The 19,528-nt window shown below is 38.9% G+C and overlaps 1 protein-coding gene across 1 annotated transcript in view; it reads left to right on the top strand.

The window, feature by feature from the left end:
- TPO (thyroid peroxidase) overlaps positions 1-19,528 on the top strand; it is a 183,442-nt gene that overhangs the window by 87,627 nt on the left and 76,287 nt on the right. The window contains exon 7 of the mRNA XM_004709831.1: positions 17,268-17,786. Within this exon, the coding sequence (XP_004709888.1) occupies positions 17,268-17,786 (519 nt within the window). The remainder of the gene's footprint in view (positions 1-17,267; positions 17,787-19,528) is intronic.

The following is a 19,528-nucleotide window of genomic DNA, read 5'->3' as shown; positions in this document are numbered from 1 at the left end:
AGATACACACGTACGTATACATGAATTGTAAACTAAGTTAATAATGAGATACACTCTTTGGTACCGTGATGGTACGTCCTGTCGTGTTGGTTTTGACCCGTGGCAACCCTATTTGACACAGTAGGATTGCCCAGGAGGGTTTGCTAGGCTATACATTTATTTATAGGAGTCGACGAGCAGACTGTTCTCATTCAGAGACAATGAACTGTCCATTTTTTTGCTGGCAGTTGGAAGCTTAACCATTGCACCAGCATGGCTCCTTTGAGAATACAGAATACAATTTGATATTACAATCTCTGCCAAATAGTGCTGCACAGGCTACCTTGTAACCATGTGCATTTCAAGGTATCTAATAAGTTGGAATTGGTAGATCATGGGATGTATAAATGTCTTCCTTTTGATACTCTTGAGTTGCCCAGTAGCAGTCGAAACATGAATTATATTTTCTAATTGGTTATTTATCATGAACCATTAATATTATTTCTCTCATATAATACGCCAATATGATGGGACATTTTAGAAATATATCACTGAGTTCCTATTACTTGCTATCTTTTATAAATTTGCCATTTTAATTATCTTTCTAGAAAATGCTTACTTACATATTTTGCTCTTAATTCTGTTCTAAGTTGCTTTTCATATTGTTTTATGTAAATTCCTTACACATGCCAGACTTTAACCATATTCATACATGATTCCTTATCTTTTAATATTGTTTATTTTGACAATATTTATTAAAAACTTTTGAATTTCAGAATATTTTATTAGTCACTTCTTTTACTCTTGTGTAGGGATACATTGATTATTTAAAATATAGTTATTTTATTTCACCAACTTTCTGGTTTAATACTGTGTGCATTGCTACCCTTACATTTTCTATATAGACAAATATAGTATTCAAATAAGATTTTTTCCTCATTTCATATATGCAATGATGCTTCCCTTCACTACCATAATTCATACTGTGAAATATGATGATATTTGATTTCGACTTTGTGAGAACATTATATCATTGTCTGGTATTGCTTTTCCCTTGAGCATCTCAAAGAAGCTTTGCACCATAGCAGTAATGTCCAATGTGCTGAGAGAAAATTTGCTCTTCCTGTTGTTGTACTCAGTCCATACCATTAGCACTTTCTCCATCTGAGCCAATTATGTAACAGTTTTGAGAGTAATTTTTAAAAATCATTTTATTAGGGGCTCATACAACTCTTATCACAATCCATACATACATCATTGTGTAAAGCACATTTGTACATTCATTGCTCTCATCATTCTCAAAACATTTGCTCTCCACCTAAGCCCCTGGCATCAGCTCCTCATTTTCTCCCCTCCCATCCCTCTCCCCCCTCCCTCATGAACCCTTGATAATTTATAAATTATTATTTTGTCATAGGTTACACTGTCCGACATCTCCCCTCACCCACTTTTCTGTTGTCCATCCCCCAGGGAGGAGGTTATAGGTAAATCCTTGTAATTGGTTCCCCCTTTCCACCCAACCCTTCCTCTACCCTCCCAGTGTCGTCACTCTCACCACTGGTCCTGAAGGGATCATCTGCCCTGGATTCCCTGTGTTTCCAGTTCCTATCTGCACCAGTTTCCAACCTCCTCTGGCCTAGCCAGATTTGTAGGGTAGAATTGAGATCATGAAGGGGGTGGGGAGCCAGGAAGCATTTAGGAACTAGAGGAAAGTTGTATGTTTCATCATTGCTACCCTGCACACTGACTGGCTTGTGTCCTCCTTAAGGCTGCGACCCTTCCTTAAGGGGATGTCCAATTGCCTACAGATGGGCTTTGGGTCTCCACTCCACACTTCCCTTCATTCACAATGATATGATTTTTTGTTCTGATGATGCCTGGTACCTCATCTCTTCGACACCTCGTGGTCACACAGGCTGGTGTGCTTCTTCCATGTGGGCTTTATTGCTTCTGAGCTAGATGGCCGCTTGTTTACCTTCAAGCCTTTAAGACCCCAGATGATATATCTTTTGATAGCCGGGTACCATCAGCTTTCTTCACCACATTTGTATATGTACCCGCTTTGTCTTCAGCAATTGTGTTGGGAAGGTGAGCATCATGGAATGCCAGTTTAATAGAACAAACTGTTCTTTCATTTAGGGAGTACTTGAGTGGAGGCCCAATGTCCATCTGCTACCTTAATTCTAAATGTGTACATATATGCACATAGATCTATTTCCACATCCTCATATTTAAATACATGTACATATGTACATGCCTGTATTTAGACCTCTATAAATGCCCTTACCTCCTAGCTCTTTCCTCTATTTCCTTTTACTTTCTTCCTGTCCCACTATCATGTTCAGCCTTCATTTGGGTTTCAGCAATTCCTCTCAGTTACATTGCCCTTAGTCACCCCCTACCGGGTCTCCTACACCCTCCTCATCACCGATTTAGATCACTTGTTGTTCCCTTGTCCCTGTGCTTGTTACATCACTACCTTTTCCCACACCTCCCCCTCTCCAATGTCCCCCCACCCCCACCCCACCCCGGAACTGTCAGTCTCATTGTTTGATCCTCCAGCTTGTTCATCCAGCCTGTCTTATTTACACAGACCTGAATTTTTTTGTTTTTAAGGATTATTCTGATTGTCCAGTGAACATGCCTAAGTGTCTTGCAGTAAAATTCACTGTATTTCCATCTTCATGTTATTGACTAGCTAGTGCTTCAAATTCAAATTGATAATTCTTCTTGACCTCTTTCTGCTGCTAGCAATAACTAGCACTAGTTTGTTGTGCTTGCAGCTATGATACACTTCACAACAACATTTTCCAAGGAAAACGAGAGATCATTCAAGAGAGATGCAATCCATAAGATTGGATGCCATCACCTATGAGTCAACGTCTACACCGTAACTGTTTTAGAGAGAACACATAGTGTATTACATGCATAAGCTAGTGACACATATGTATTATAGGATATACATGTATGTATATATACATGTGTTACATACAGTAAATTTATACTCCTGGAAGTTCAATCACAATGCATAGGGGAAGCTATTGCATTTGCTTTGTCTCATTCTCTGACTGAGGTCTCAGAAATCCATTGTAATCTTACCGTTGCGGGTGCATTCAAAGGTCCGAATTATGCAGCACTTGATTACATGAGGGGTCTTCAAAAAGTTCGTGGAAAAGTTCCATGTTCTTCTATTCTATTTATCACATTCTTGAAGAGATACATAGATATATATAATATCCTTCATATATGTGTGTGTATACATACCTACACAAATATTGCTGAAGTAAAAAAAAAAATCGAAGAGTACCAGTGATACTTATTCTAGTTTTCTCCTTTATTGTAATAGACATTGTTCTAATGATTTTTTTGACCTCCGTATCGTGTCTACTATAAATTTGGTAGATAAGTTAAAGAAAATAGTCATTTATTTACAATCCCCTCAGGAGATTTTAAGATGAGCAGATGGGTTGCAGTTTTATCAACTACTTCTCCAACCTCTACTGGGGATTTCTCCCTGACTCTGTTATTGCAGTGAATTACAGCGATACATTTCCCAACCCTGAGCCCTCTTTCTATTCTGCTTGAAACCTGCTCAGTGATGATGTCCATTTACTCTTGGACTCAGTTTGCTACTCTTTTATAAAACTTTTAAATCTCTCTCCATAAGTAAGGGTTTTCTTGTGTAGTACTTTTCTTCTTTTATTGACACAATTATGCTAACATCATAGAAGGTGTGATTGTCTTATAATTTTCTATACTCAGGATTAATGTGGGTTAAAATATATTGTTTAAAGTATGAGTAAAACTTTTCCTTAAATTCACTGGGTCTGGTCACCTTTGCAATGTTAAATCTTAAGATATATTTTCAATTGTATTTATCATAATGAGTCTTTTAAATCAATAAAGGTAATTTATGATAATTATGTTTATTATAACTTTTGTTATTCCTTTTCATTTGTTTTATTTTTCTTACCTGCCTATGTTGAAAACTATATTTGGTTAGTTTCAATATATCTTTATTTTGGTAAATTTTGTTAAAACTATAAGTTTTCCTATGACCTGCCCTCTGTCTTAGGCTGGCTTTGCTAAAGAAGCAAAACTATTGATGTTTATATGAAGATAAGTGAAAAAGTATTTCAACTCTGGTTCCACTTAATACAGTCACAGAATTGTGTGTGTGTGTGTGTGTGTGTGTGTGTGTTTAAACTTGTCTCTGCAATCAGTGCATAGTGGTGCACAAGTTCAGGCAGCAATGTTCAGACAAACTATGTTTGTCTTAGTTTCATGATAGTACCTTCAAAAAATCTACTGCCATCAAGTTCGTGCCAACTCATAGTGACCCTGTTGTGACTTGTAAGTCCAAAATCTATGGGTTATACATCAAGCTGGAAGCATCTCCTGACTCACAAAGCTCCAGAGGCTAAAGAAATCAAGATCGGCAGGTCATATGTTACGCTGTAATTAAACATCGTTACCTTTTGACTATCAGACTGGGAGGCACTACGGCAGGTCACTGCTCAGCTCCAAGACCTGGAAGTCAGATTATAAAAGACAGACGCGGAATCTAGAGAGAACTATAACTACCAAGCTATAGACTCAGAGGTCAGCTAAGTCGACCAACACTCCTTGGGACCTACATAACCCTTTAAAAAAGCCTTCATATTTATGTTGATTCTGAGTAGATTTTAACTCGAGTATGGGATTATTTATACTAAAATTGTGTGCCCACCCATAAATGTCATGTCACAGAAATGAGTACGCTTTCCTTTGCACGTTCTTCTTCATCTTCTCCTTTTCCTCATTTCCTTGACTTACCTCTGCTCTTCTTTCCGTTTCCTGTTAGTCACTCACTTCACAAGATAGAAAACTTACTTTGGAAAGTGTCTGGGTCAGAGAAGTGAAAAATGGAATGTGATTCTCAGAAACTTAATGGAAGCTGAGTCATGGCTACATGGAGACTCACTGTGTAATTCTGCTTATATTAGCGCCATTTGAACATGTTCTATATTAGTTTCTTTAAGCAGTATACAGATCTTACATGATCTCATTGCTCATACAACTATTAATAGTGAAATACGAACACAGGAATATTGTTTAAAATATTTTATTTTATTAAAATAATCAAAAAGGTCATTATTTTGACATATTTTATTAATCTTATAGCGTTCACAGAAATACTTCAAGTTATCTAATAAAGTTTCAAGTCTGTCTTTCTAATAACTGAATAAAATTTTATGCTGTGGATTATAATGATGAACTCAGCCATATCCTTATATCTCATTGATTTAATTCCATGGTCTAGCTCCTCAGAATTGAAAATCCAGAATGACAGGCATTTTTTAATGCTGTCATATTGCTTTCAGAAAAATGACATAACACCTCAAAACATTGCCTGAGAATATTTTTTCCTACATGCACATAAGGAGTAGACATATTTTTTCCTTGCATTTTCTGCCAGTTAGGTAGAGTGATTTTATTATTATGTTATTTGCATCATCTGAATGTTAATACATTTTAATAATTGTCTTGCATTTATTCTTCTTTCTCTTCCTTTCCTAGTATTTATTATTGTGAATTGCCTCTTTGCATCATTTGTCCATTTTTCTACTAAATTATGTGTCAATTTTAATTGCTCCTGGTATATTCTAGTGAGTCTAAGCAAGCTTTATTTTCTTACCTTTCTTGAAAAATATTTTCTGTATTTCCACCAATACAGCATCTTTCATCATAAAGCACTATTTAAAGTTTATATGCTCAAGTCTAATAATCTCATGAGTTCTTATTTTATTTTCTAATCTCTGATCTAATTGAATTACTAAAATGTCTGAGATACTACTCAGTAATAATAGTGAGAGTGTTTCATCTAATTGTGAATTTTATTTGAAATCGTTGCTGGTTTAATTGTTTATTCAAAGTCACATTTGTTATTGTGCCTACATTACAGCTTAGAAATTTTACTCTTTCTAATTTCCTTCATTTTACCAGGAATGGTAAATTTTATCACTGCATTTTAAATCCTTACTGAAATGATTTTTCTATTTAATTTGTTGGTTTCATAACTAAATTTAAAACCGAACTCATGGTCATTGATTCAATTCTAGCTCACCGCGACAGGATAGAGCTGCCCCTGTGAGTTTCCGAGACTGCTGCGTCTCTCTAAGGGACCAGGAAGCCTTGTTCTGTCCTGTGGAGTGGCTGGGGTTTTTGAACTGCTGATCAGTTAGCAGCCAACATGTAACCACTACAGTCCCAGGGATCCTCTGGTATCATATATCATATAAATCTACTCTCTTAATATTAAACCACTCTGAGGGGAAAAAAATCCTTTCTCTTTGGATTCAATGTTCTACTGTACTTTTATTATTTATTAAGGAAGGGATATTGATCTATAGTATTATTTTTCTTTTAACTGTTTTTTATCAGTCTAATATTAGATATTTGCTGACTTTATAAAATGGATTGGAAACTTTCTATCATTTTAGTGTAAATAAATTGGAATGACTTTTCCTGTGAGGATTTGAGAGAACTGAGCTGTGAAACCCTGGGTAGTTCAGGTGCTTGATTCAAGGTTAGACATCAAATAAGTGGCCTCGCTCTTCCATGGTGGTGGTGGTGCAGAGGGGCTTTCAATTTCTTCGTGATCCAATTGTTACTACTTCTATTTTTCTCAGAAGTCATCCATTCATTCTTTCTTTTCAGGCGGATTGCTTTGCAGGTGCGTATAATGTTGTTGATAAGTGAGATTGAGTTAGTTTCTACTTCTGGCCGCCCTATGTACGACAAAGCAAAATACTTCCGAGTCTTCCACTATCTTTGCAAACGTGGTTATGTTGCAGCCTCTGTGTCGATCTATCTCACTGAGAGCTTTCTGCTTTGATGCCGATCCACTTTACCAAGCATGTTTCCTTTGTGCAGAGACGGACTGATCCCTCCTGATAACATGCCCAAAATACATGAGATAAAGTCCCACCATCATCGATTCTAGGGAGCTGTACTTCTCCTAAGATCGATTGGTTTGTCTCTTTGGCAGCCCACAGTACTTTGAACATTCTTCCCTAACGCCATAATTCAAATGCATCAATTCTTTAATCTTCCTTTTTCAATGTCCAACTTTGAGGCGATTGAAAATACCATAGTTTGGGTCAGGTATCCTAGTCCTCAAAGTGACAGCTTTGCCTTTAATACCTTAAAGAGGCCCTGGGTAGTATATGTGCCCAAATACAATATGCCCTTTGATCTCTTGATTGCTGCTTCCTTAAGATTGAGTGTGGATCCATGCAAGACGAAATCCTTGACAACCTCGTTCATCATGGTCCAGTTATGAGAATTTGGGGGGCTGTTTTTCGCATTGATTTTTGTTATCTTTACATTGAATTGTAACCCATTCTGAAGGCCGCCGTCCTTGATCTTCATCAGTAAGAGTTTCATGTCCTCCTTACTTTCAGCAAGCAAGGGTCTGGCATCTGCGTAACGTAGGTGGCTAATAAGCCTTCCTCCAAACCTGATGCTGAATTATTCTTTAGGTAATCCACTTCTCTGGTTGTTTGCTTGGCTTACGGGTTTAATAAGTATAGTGAGAGGATACCTTCCCCGTTCGTTATACATACGGTAAGAGGATACCTTCCCCCATATATTTATCTATATAATTTGATATATGACATATGATGTTTATTCCCCAGTTAATCATCATCAGGCATATAAACGCATACATCTTCATCTGTTCTAATCAATGTCTCACTGTCATTCACACACCATTATGTCAAACCAGCTTACTTCCCCCTTACCCTCGCTATCAGTACATAGACATCCCCTGCTTATTTGGCCATGGCACAGCTCTGACTCAGTCCTTTGCACCAAGATTAGCACGTCCATCCTCTTGCAAATCAGGCTTGAATTTCTAGCAGCTTTCTGTCAACGCACTGCTACAATCGTTTTTGAATTAGTTTCAATGAAATTTTACTTGCATTTGGTATTGATGGTACTGTATGAAATTTCCCTCATTCTGCTGGGGGAATGGGCATAAATATAGATTTCTTCCCATTGGTTTGCTCTTTTTTGAAAGATACTCTTTCAAGTTTCTTGGCATGGACTGTGGAGTGCTTCCAGTAAGGCGTCCATTATTGGAAACATTTAAATGGACCTTTTGGTCAATTCCTAGAGCCGTGTGTTTTGAGAATTCATTCAGAGAAGCCTGGACTTCTTACAAATCTCTCAGTACTGGATCATATGCTACCTCTTGAAATGGTTGAGTATCCATGAATTTTTTTTGTACAATTGATTCCTCGTATTTTATATCTTTTTGTTTCTAATGCATCCTGCCTCATTATATATTGTACACAAAGAATCCTTCAATACTGTTACTCAAGGATTGGGTTTTTCTATTCTATTTTTTAAAAATCATTTTATTGGGGGCTCATACAATTCTTATCATAATCCATGCATACATACATTGTGTCAAGCATATTTGTTCATTTGTTGCCATCATCATTCTCAAAACATTTGCTTTCTATCTTTTCTATTTCTTAAGTTTGAGATATGCTAATATTTCTCACTTGGTTTCCTAAATCTTTTTCATTTTGCATTTCATTATAATGCATCATTTTGTCTTCTTGAATTGCCCATTGAGATTTTTCTGTACAGCTCTTTTTGTTTCAGTGACAGAATACTGTTTAAGAAAACAATATGGCTTAGATACGAGGCAATGGTAACATTCATTCACTAAGGCAAAACTATTCATTAGAAGAATTAAGATATGTCACCAAAAGCAAAGGAAACATAAAAATTGAAAATATGATAGTCTGAAATTGTTAATTATTGGGAACCTCACAGTAATAAACATTTCAGTCAAAGTTCAATGACTTCAAAGGCCATGACCTTTGTTTATAGTTTATAGTTTATAGTCACCATACGGTTTTCAGCTTTAAGTCCAAAGAAGTTTTTAGTTCATTTACTCTGAAATAGGTATGTTTAAAGTAAGGTCCAGTTCACTTAGTGAGGTTTCCAAAATGGGACATTTATTTGTTTATTTTTCATTACTCTTTGTTTTTTTGTTTTATTGCCATATAAACACATGTCATACAATTCAATAGTTTGATCATATTAAAGAGTTGTGAAATTATCAAATTTTAGAAGCTTTTCTTCTTTTGTGTGCTCATTGTTTTTAAGCTCCCTACTTGCTCCAATCACCATCACTATGCCTTTAAGAAAATATTGATTCAGCTACTGTCTTTATAGATTTACCTATCCTGGATTTCATATACAGAACAGCATGAAAAAAAAAAAACAAACAATGAAAAATAAAACAGAAAACCTTAATCAAACGAAAGAAAATATTAAAAACTAAAACAAATTCAAATAGGTCAAAAGGGAGATCAAATGATGAAGTCTTACATTTTAAAAATAACGGCATGTGCAATCATTCACTTTCCAGTGCATTCTGTCAGATAGCAAGACTATTCACACCCTTGGTCTAAATCAGGGAGGATTCTCTGGAGGCTTAGTTCACATGGGGACTCTGCGAATGAATTTTGGTTTTTCACTGTCATTCATAGCCTTCTGCAAATTGGATATTCAGAATTTAAGCTCTAACACTGTTCTCTCCTATGGATTTGGATTTTTTTTAAATTTATAATCCTGTGTACCACACAGGTGGGTGTGTTTCTTCCATGTGGACTTAGTTGCTGCCTTGCTGGGATAGCTGTTTGCTTGAAGACAAGCCTTTAGGGTCCCAGATGGTGTCGTTCCTGAAAACCTGTCCCCATCTGCTTTTGTCACCACACTTTTCGATAGCGTTCCGATCGTCAGTGATTTCTTCATGCAGAAAGCACTGAGTAGGGCCATGTCAAAAAGCGAATTGTTCTTAGATTAGATCTACAATGAAGTGTGAGCTCAAAATCCACTATTATGTTGAGGGTTAATCCATGCCCCTTGTTCACTGTAGAGATATCATTATCATTTTATTGGAGGACATAATAAATAAATAGCATAGGGCATATGAATGATATTGATAGTATCATTAATTTAGCCAATGGTACAGAATTTAAAACACGGTTGAAAACAGAAAAGTATACATGTAAAGGACAGCTTTGCATATATCCAAAATACATGGATGGTTGATTTGTACTCATTCAAAATGCAAATGACTAGACACTATTTACACAAATAATGAGAGTTGACGATAGGGCAAAACTTTCAATAACACTCATTCACAGAATCAGAATCACGTGTGCTAGACTAACATGTGTCATAAAAGAGCAAACAGAGCATGAAACTAGCAAACGTGTGCTGGCTCTAAGCCACCAATCATCTGGCACCATCAAAGCAAGAGATCTGCTGTTCTGTTGTGTTCCCATTCATTTTAGCTCTGACTTGCTCAAGAGTTAAGGTTTGGACTTTCTTCTGACATCCACTTTGGTCTTCTCTTAGTGACCTTTGCTTTTGTCATGTGTGATGTTCTTGATGTCATCTCACATTCTGCCAGGTGTTTGGTCCATCGTGTTCATGTGTCAAATCTGTTCTTTAGATGATCTTTAACTTCAAGTGGAAGGCCCTATCTTGCTCTCAAAAATGTTTCAAAACTAACTAAATAAATGAACTTTTCACTGTCTTCAGTTTCAACCTAAATTTGCATAAAAGCAATTGATTATTTGTTCCATAGTCCTTCACTGGCCTTGTTTTCTTGTTTATTTGCTTGCTTGCTTTTTTTTTAAAGGGGTAATGCTAGAGAATGTTATTAGAGGATCCCAGTAGGAAGAAGCCATAAGGAGTAGAGTTACTATATTGGCTTCTTCCCCAACACATATGTTCAAAAGCTTTTCAAGGGTTTCCAGCAGGTTTGAAAGATTCTAGGGACTTTCCTCCAACATGCTCTGTTCTGACTGGATGGCATTGGGAGCAAGAAGTACTGTGGAATAGAGTCCAGATGGCAAGGTGTAGTCCCAGAGAGGGCACCAGTTCCCTGTCCCTGAGGCAATGTGTAAGACAGCCCAAGGATTTAGGGATGAGAGAGGGCCTGACTCAGAGTTTCTCTGAGTCCTATTCACTCATAGAACCCCTCTTGTCTCTGGTCGACCTGACTTTACTTTTGCTCTGCTCTCTGGTTTCATTTCCCATTTGGAGATTTCACACTCACAATTCTTTATGGGATCAGGGGCGTGAGTCTCTCCTTCAGTGGTTAAATCCTGCTTATGTGGGGTGTGGTATGTCACCCAGCCTACAGAAGTAGAAACCTTCCCTAATCTGTTCTACCACAAGGAGTGCAAACTCTCCCAAGTGAGGAGATGCCTGCACTGTGGCTTTACCTCTTTCATAGGCACAGACCTGTGTTTTGTCTTTGATTTTATGTCCTGGAAGTGGAGTGTAACTATGTGGAGTTCAAGAGATAGATCCTTCTTTTAGAGGCTGTCTAGGCTTCCTCAGAATCAACTGGATTTGGTGTTTCAGAAAATCCTACAATGGTCGTAGTAAAGGTTGTCCGAGGGGGAAATTCTCACAATTATAATAGTGAGAACTAAAATCAGAGGGGTAGGAAATGGACTGACAGTCTATCAAGTGTATGTCTGCAAAAGAATCATTGGAGACTAAAAGCGCATATCACTAAACGTTTTTTTTGCTCCCCACCCCCACCCCCAAGGTTGTTCTACTTATTCTTTCTTGTCTTTGTTTCCAGTGTTACGGTAGGAACATCAACCAGGGCTTGCCTGGGTGATCTAACAGACCAGAGTGAAAGAAAAGAAAAGACAGCTTTTCTTCTTTCCTACATGTTCTCAATCTCAGGACATTTTTAAACCAAGCTTCCTAATTGTGTGTGTGTGTGTGTGTGTATGTGTGTATACACACTTGCGTTTGTTAGTTATCTTCTGTTTATTTCTGTAAGCATAGGACTTTGCTTTGCTTTCCAAGGATTCGTTCTGGTTACTTTTGAAGCTAAGTGGTTAGAAAGATGTGTGTAGGCTACTCAAGATGGGTTTTGGACTGATTTACTCCTGCCAAACAAATGCCTTTTGATTTCTGGCATGAATGTATTTCCTTCTCTTGATGAGCGGCTGAGTGTAGGACCTTAATGATTGACCTGGGCATCGCTGCGCCTCCATATGGACGCCATTTAAATTCACAAGGCTGAATATCGGATACTGTCCCGTTTCTCCCCAGGACTCTGGCTTTGACTGATGATACTGAGCTTCTCCATTGTCTCTTCTCAGAGATGTGGTCTATTTTCCCTGTGTCGTCCATCAGATAAAGTCAAGATGCTTAGTCACCATTGATGCTGTTGTAAAAAAGTATTTGCAATGAGAAGTTGGTGGTCTTGCAAAAGTCTACCATGTGATATTCAGCTTCATTTCTCCCACCAAGGCTACATATTTCCAACTATGGATCCTTCCTCTTTGTTTCCAACTTTTGCATTCCAACCACCAGTAATTATCAATTCATCTTGACTGCATATTTAAACAATTTCAGATGAAAGAAGTTGGTCATAATCACTTATAATCATTTTAATCTCTCTTAAAGCTGATTCCTTTCTCATTATAAATCTTATTTTGTGCACTTTCTCTTTTCCTTCAACAAGCTTCTGAAATTTAGGATTTTTGTTTTATTTCTATCATTTTTAATCTTGTTAATTTTAACTTTTATTTTGATTAATTTACTCTTCTTGGGACCTCTTGGTTGGTTTCTTTATTCTTTAACCAAATTCTTAGAATAAATATTTAGCTATATTTTCATTGTAATTTCTTTCTTTCCTTTTTTAAAATGAAAATCATATACAGATTTTAGATTTTCTGCTGAGGAGAACTGTTGTTGTTATGTTTAGGTTTTCTTAATGAGAAATTTAATCTATTGATTTCTATAGAGTTTTCAATTTATTTTTAAATTTGTCGTTGAAAACTTCATCACTTTTTTATTATTTCTAACTTTATTATGATTTGTACAAATTTAATTTTTCTATATCACTAATTTTGCTGGATTTTCATAATCATGAAGGATGTGTGCTGAAGCTTCAGTACTATAAAAATTCCTACTACACAAAGTCATGTTGCTTTCTCTCTTCTTTTTGCTTCATTTCAGCTGATAGAAATTTTTTTTAAAGTTTTTCACTATAGTTCGTTCTCAGACTGACTGCTCTGACCTCTAACTCCCAGCCCCTTAGCTGTCTTCCCGGGGATCTTTAACAGAAAGAGTTTATTTGATACACACTCGTCTGATCTGATAATAACCAGTTCCTAAGGCAGGACTAAGCACTCACTGGAGCCTTCCCCAGCAAGCCTCAGATCTCACGGACGGACAGCTGCTAACCCTGCCTGTAAATATTGCTGAGGGCATCCGCTTTGATTCTTCTACCAATTAAAATGCCACGCTGTGGTCTTTATCCACATAGGCAAACTGAAATGCCTCTCTATTAATCTCTTTGACCTAAATTATTTTCTCTGTACCACATTTGATTGATTCCATCACTATATCCACTCTCTTGCCTACAAAGGATGGCAGAGGCAGAAATCTCACTTGGATGAGTTGCCTCAAGCCTTCAGTGCCCTCAGCCAGCGCTATAAGATCAATGACTCAAATAACCATTTGCTGATACTGGAAATTATTCTCTAAAATGCCAAACCACTTTCCCAGTGTACATTCTCAAGGGATATCTTTTGAAACCCAGACCATGTCCCCTCACTGAAATGACTCACTGGGCACATGACCTGAGTACATGGTGATGGATTGCTGGAATTATAAGAAACATTTGCCATTGTTTTGTTTGTTTCTTTGTTTACTTGCTTGCTTCAGAAAATCACAGCAGAAAAGGTATGTGCTGGTCAGTTGTAACAAAGCCAAAGAACACTGTAACCTCCAGAATTTTCTGCTTCTTGTTGAGAACTTATTTATAATTGTTTGGCTTATCTACTGCTCCTACGCTATTTCTTACTTTCCTCCCCAAATACTGGGATTAAACATTAAACCCCATAAACATTTCTGTTATAAAGATGCTCACAATTTTAAAACCAGGCAGTCATATAAGTGGACATTAAAAAATGCTAAACTGAACTCACTGCTGTTAGGTCTATCGACTTACAAGACAGAATAGAATTGCTCCAACTACCGCATTTCCCAGGCTGTAATATTTTCGGAAGCAGATTGCACATTTTCCAACCACCAATCTTTTTGTTAGCAGCTGAGTGTTTAACCCCTGCAGTCCCAGGGCTCCTTATAAATGGATGTAAACCATAGTGCCTGTTTAGATATTATGACTCATTCTCTAAAGGGTTTCAACTCCTTTTGTGATGTCACCCGGTTTCCTTTTCCTTATATTTCACGGTCAGTCTCTCTGAGCCATTTGTGACACCAAAAGCACATTGTTCAATCGACTACTTAGCTGCTACTTAGCTCCAGCGTACCAACTGGGCAGCCTCCTTGTTCAGATATTCCAGGCTCTCCAGCATCTGGTCCCCCCCTATTTAATGTCACACTCTACTTGGTCTTTTACATGAAATTTAAGACTCCAAACAAAAGACAATGTACAAAATAATGTATATTTGGAATTTTGAGATGAAGGCAACAGTTTGGTCCTAAAGAAACTCGAGATCTAAAGAAAGGGAAATAGTCCTAATAATAAGAATCATCTACTCAGAAAGCCCTGGTGGCACTGCAGATTAAGTATGATGCTGCTCCACCCACATTGACTATTCAAACCCTCAAGCTGATTCACAGGCGAAAGGTGAGTCCATCTGTTTCCATAAAGATTTCTAGCTTTGAAAGCCCTTTGGAGCAGTTCTATTCTGTCCTATAGGAAGGCGATGGGTCAGAATCTATTTGAGGGCAGTGGGTTTAACTTTATGTTTCACTGTAAAAAGTGTTATAAAAATTAGATTTAAAAAATTATGTAATTATAAAGAAATATGTATGGGCCCATGCCATGGGTGAGGCAAATTAACTCTAGGATTTAAAACCCAAAATCAAAACCACTTCCGTTGAGTTGACTCCAACTCATAGAAACCTACACAGGCTCTCCAATGCTCTAAATCTTTACTGGAGCAAACAGCCTCATCTTTCTCCCAAGGAGCTGCTGGCGGATTTAAACTGCCTACAGAGGAGGAGAAAAGCCAAAGATACTTAAAAGACGATCTCAAACCCTACTGTCATTACTAATTCCAACCACTTTTGATTGATTTCTGACTTCTACTGAAAATACCTTCAATTTATTGTCAACCATAGTCATTTTAATACTTATTTATATTCAGTGGCACAGTTCTCTACAAGGGAGCTTCAAAATGTTCGTGGAAAACTTTCATTACCTTTTAATTCTGTTTTTCCATGAACTTGTTCTACAAGAACAAGTTCTTTTATATATATATATATATATATATATATATTTCTACCAGAAAGTTTTTAAGAATCTGGTCCACGATGATATGTTCGTCCTCATTCACCATACCCACTACATCCACCCTCAAAACACAACTTCGTACTTCTAGAATAAGAGGCCGTCTTGTGGAGTTTGTCTCCTTTAATATTGTGACTTTGGGCAATGTATTTAACCCTTGAAATCTCAAACTCAATAGCTATAAAACAAAGATTATCATGTCCTTCTCATAGTGACAATAAGAATATTGTGTATTAATTGCCCATGTAATATCTGTGTACATTTACAATAATAAAAACTACTATTATGACATGCAAATTCACTTTATAGTTTTTATAAAGGAACTTCAAAAACGTGTGGAAAATGGAATCAAAAGTTAATGGAATTTTCTATGAACTTTTGGATATTCCCTTTAATTCCCAATATTCTCTACCTTTTTATAGAGACTCTTGAATCCATTGGAACCCAAAGACAATATTAGTGATAGAAAGATTTATTAAGGAAGTTAACAGGTGGCACTGCTCTTGAAAAATGCTCAGGATATAGTTGTTCATCAGGATGTTACAATGTTATTTTAAAGCTGCTAACAAACTCCCAAAGGGCATTCCACAGAGCTATAAACCTCAACCAGAAAGCATGCAGCTCATACTCAATGAGTCAGCAAACCCAGATCCCTGAATTAAGTGCCTGGAGATACCTCACTCCAGTAAATCACAACCCAAAGTGACTTAGCTCCATGTCTGTGTCTGTGGATCACCAAGCCCAGCTCCACTAAATCCCCAGAGGTACCTCATACTACAATCCAGCCTCCTTCCCCCAAATCATTGAGTTTTACTTGCTCTGTAGGCTGGGGAATCCACCACTTTGCTTTCAGCTTGGACTTCTGCTTCTGTCGCTGCTCCTCTGATGTCACATCTGTCTTCTGGACCCAGAGGGTTCACTGAGCAGGGCTCTGTGGTCCATAGCAGCACCTCTCCCCAGCCAACAGCCAGGTGTCTTTCCTACCTTCAGACTTTCATCCATGTGGTCACTTGGCTTCTTGTCTCTAGGGGCCAGGAAGCCAGCCTGTCAATCCCGCTGTCTCATCGTTTTATAGTCTCCGGCCAAATGAGAAGGGGGTATTGCATAATCTCAGCACCGTCCTCTGAGTGTCTGTGCTACAGTCTCTGTTGCATCTGGTCTCAGTGGCCTCGGCCCTTCTAAAAGAGATCTTGGAAGTGCTCTTCCAAGGGCCTGAAATTTCTCTGTGTGTCCCAGATGACTCTTATAAACTGAGGTATGGCTATTAGCAGACCAGACCTCGAAGGAAATTGAATGATAATGCCTTTAATAAAGTTGTTGTAGATAAGCCTTCAAGGGAAAGAGTTTTACTTGGTTCAAAACCTTTACTAAATGCAGGTCTTAATCTCACCCTAATCTTACAGAGTAGAACGTCGCCTGCGGGTTTCAGAGAAATCTTTACAGGAGTAGAAAGCCTCCTCTTTCTCCCGCGCAGTGTTTGGTGTGTTTAAACTGCTCACTTTGCGGTTATTAGCCAGTTTGTGATCCACTTTGTTGTCAGGGCTGGGTGTTCTTTATCCAGACCATCTGCCTCTGCCTGACAACTGACTCACATGGGAAGAAAACGAAGTTGGGGGGACAGGAAGGGCTGCCTTCAATGAACCCACTTCATAAAGGACTGAATACAGAGAAATGTCCCCAGTGGTCTAGGCGCATCCCCAGCCTCGAGCTGATATTGTTTGAAGTGGGATACATATTCTATTTGGGGATTACAAGCAATACCATGAAATGAAATATATTTGAAATACTGAATGGAAAATTGATTTGAACCGTAAACCTTCACTTAATTCATAGTGGAAAAGAATTGATTTTGACTTTTCAATGAGTGTGGGGCAGCGGGCAAGAAAACCAAGTGACCCTGCTTTCCCTCTTTCCCCGGCAGCTCCCCTTGCAGGACTCGCTGACCACGGGCGCTGAGTGCTGGCCCTTCTATCGCTCCTCTGCGGCCTGCGGCACCGGCGACCAGGCCGCCGTGTTTGGAAACCTCTCAGGGTCAAATCCAAGGCAGCAGATGAACGGGCTGACTTCTTTCCTGGATGCATCCACCGTCTACGGCAGCACGCCCGCCTTGGAGAAGCAGCTAAGGAACTGGAGCAGTGAGGAAGGGCAGCTCAAGGTCAACCAGCGCTACCGGGATGACGGCCGGGCTTATCTGCCCTTCATGCGACCCCGGGGGCCCTCGCCCTGCGCGCGGGAGCCGGGCGCGGCCGGTGCGGGGCGCATCGAGTGCTTCCAGGCGGGCGACAGCCGCGCCAGCGAGGTCCTGTCCCTGACGGCGCTGCACACGCTGTGGCTGCGGGAACACAACCGCCTGGCCGCTGCGCTCAAAGCCCTCAACCCGCACTGGAGCGCGGACACGGTCTACCAGGAGGCGCGCAAAATCGTGGGGGCGCTGCATCAGGTGCGCGCACTGGTAGGGGCGCTGCTGCCAGGCTGAACCCCAGCCGGCTGCCAGGGGATTGGTGGGGTCCTGGGAAACCTTGGTCTGAGCGTCGTGATTGGCCAGGGATACCAAGAGCAAGGTCAACTGGGATTCGAAAATATTAAAAGGTTCAACTCAAGGGATCTTCCCAGTATCAGGGGCTATTCTAAGGACTTTACAAGTTTTATTTATTGCTTTTCTTAATTTCTTCAGTTCGCTTCTCACAGCAACCCCTTGCAGTGGGTAGGCATCAGTGATTTGCTGTATTACTGTCAAAGAGTGACTCATTTTACTCACCTCATAAGGCTGTCGTGAAGAACAAATGAATCAACTATTTCCGTTTTTGTCTGTTGAATGTTAGCTCTGGTGTCATCGGAGACATTTTCAATGTGCCAAATAGGGTTTTCTAGCCTGTATTCGTTATGGAAGCAAATTAAGCACTTAGTTGTTTGAGACACCAGGGCTCTGTGGTAGGACACTACATATTATTCCTTGCCTTCTCGCAAGGGTACCATAGGAATCTACTGAGTCTCATGCAGTTTAAGTGTCTTCCCCAGCGCACCCCGGCCCCCCTACTTCCTTCTCATCGCCGACACATTATAGCCTAGATGTCTAACAGTCAAACCAGACATTGTCAGATCGTGTTGCGGGGGGAGTCAGAATATCCACTCAGTTCGGCATTAGAACGTTAGTTGCTAGAGAGTGAGAGAGAGATGAACAGCATAGGGATTTAGCCTGTAGAAAGCTCTAGGATGCTTAAGAGTTTCTGAGCAATAACTCTCTTAGCAACCACTGTAGAAATTCTTCATTATGCACACATCAGTATAGAACAGTTGAATATCAGCAATGATGGAATAGGTCTATATGCTGATGCGTGTGTGTGTGTGTGTGTGTGTGTGTGTGTGTGTATGTGTGTGTGTGTAATAGGCTTGAGTTAGAAAAAGAGAAACTGGATACATACATAAAGAGAAGAAAGATAAGACTTTGTCTCCTATGCTTTGGATATGTTATCAGGAGGGACCAGTCCCTGGGGAAGGACATCATGCTTACTAGTAAAGAAAGGAGTCAGCCCCCAAAGAGGAGGACCTTCAACGAGTGAATTGGCAGCATTATTACAATGATTCAGTAACCATTGTGAAGATCCTAGAATGGTAGACAGTGGTTCATCCTATTGAGTATTGGGTTGAAATGTATTGGAACCAACTTGATGGCACCTACAGAGACAAAGAAGGAGGGGAAGGTCCTCCAGGAGATGGATTGACAAGCAATAGGCACCACTGTGAGGATGGCACAGGGCAGGCAGTGCTTCATTCTGCTGTGCACCGGGCCCCCATGCATCAGAACTTACTTGATGACACCCAACAGCAATGACAAAAGGATCATAGCTGCAGTTTAACACTGAAGTTTAATATTGGCAAGCTACTTCACTGAAGAATTATAAACTTGCTTATTATTTGTAAATAGACAAAACTCCAATATTAAAAAAGGAGGGGGGAAAAGAACCTAATCATATAGGATTTTGTAAAGGAGAGAAATTCAAACAAATTTGAATGTAGCGATATGTCATGACGATAAGTTTTGTCCCTTTTTAAAGAAAAATAATCAGTAAACCATGTCACTTTCAAGTAGCTCACCAGCCATTATCTCGAGTCTTTAAAGTAAAAAAGTATGAGCAGAACGTAATCAAGAGATCAGCGATAGTAAAAGGTATGGTATTGTTA

This window comes from Echinops telfairi, unplaced genomic scaffold, assembly GCF_000313985.2.
Source record: "Echinops telfairi isolate 266 unplaced genomic scaffold, ASM31398v2 ScPeMD7_3509;HRSCAF=4178, whole genome shotgun sequence".
NCBI classification, from domain to species: Eukaryota; Metazoa; Chordata; class Mammalia; order Afrosoricida; family Tenrecidae; genus Echinops; species Echinops telfairi.
This window is presented reverse-complemented; position numbering and strand designations above follow the sequence as displayed.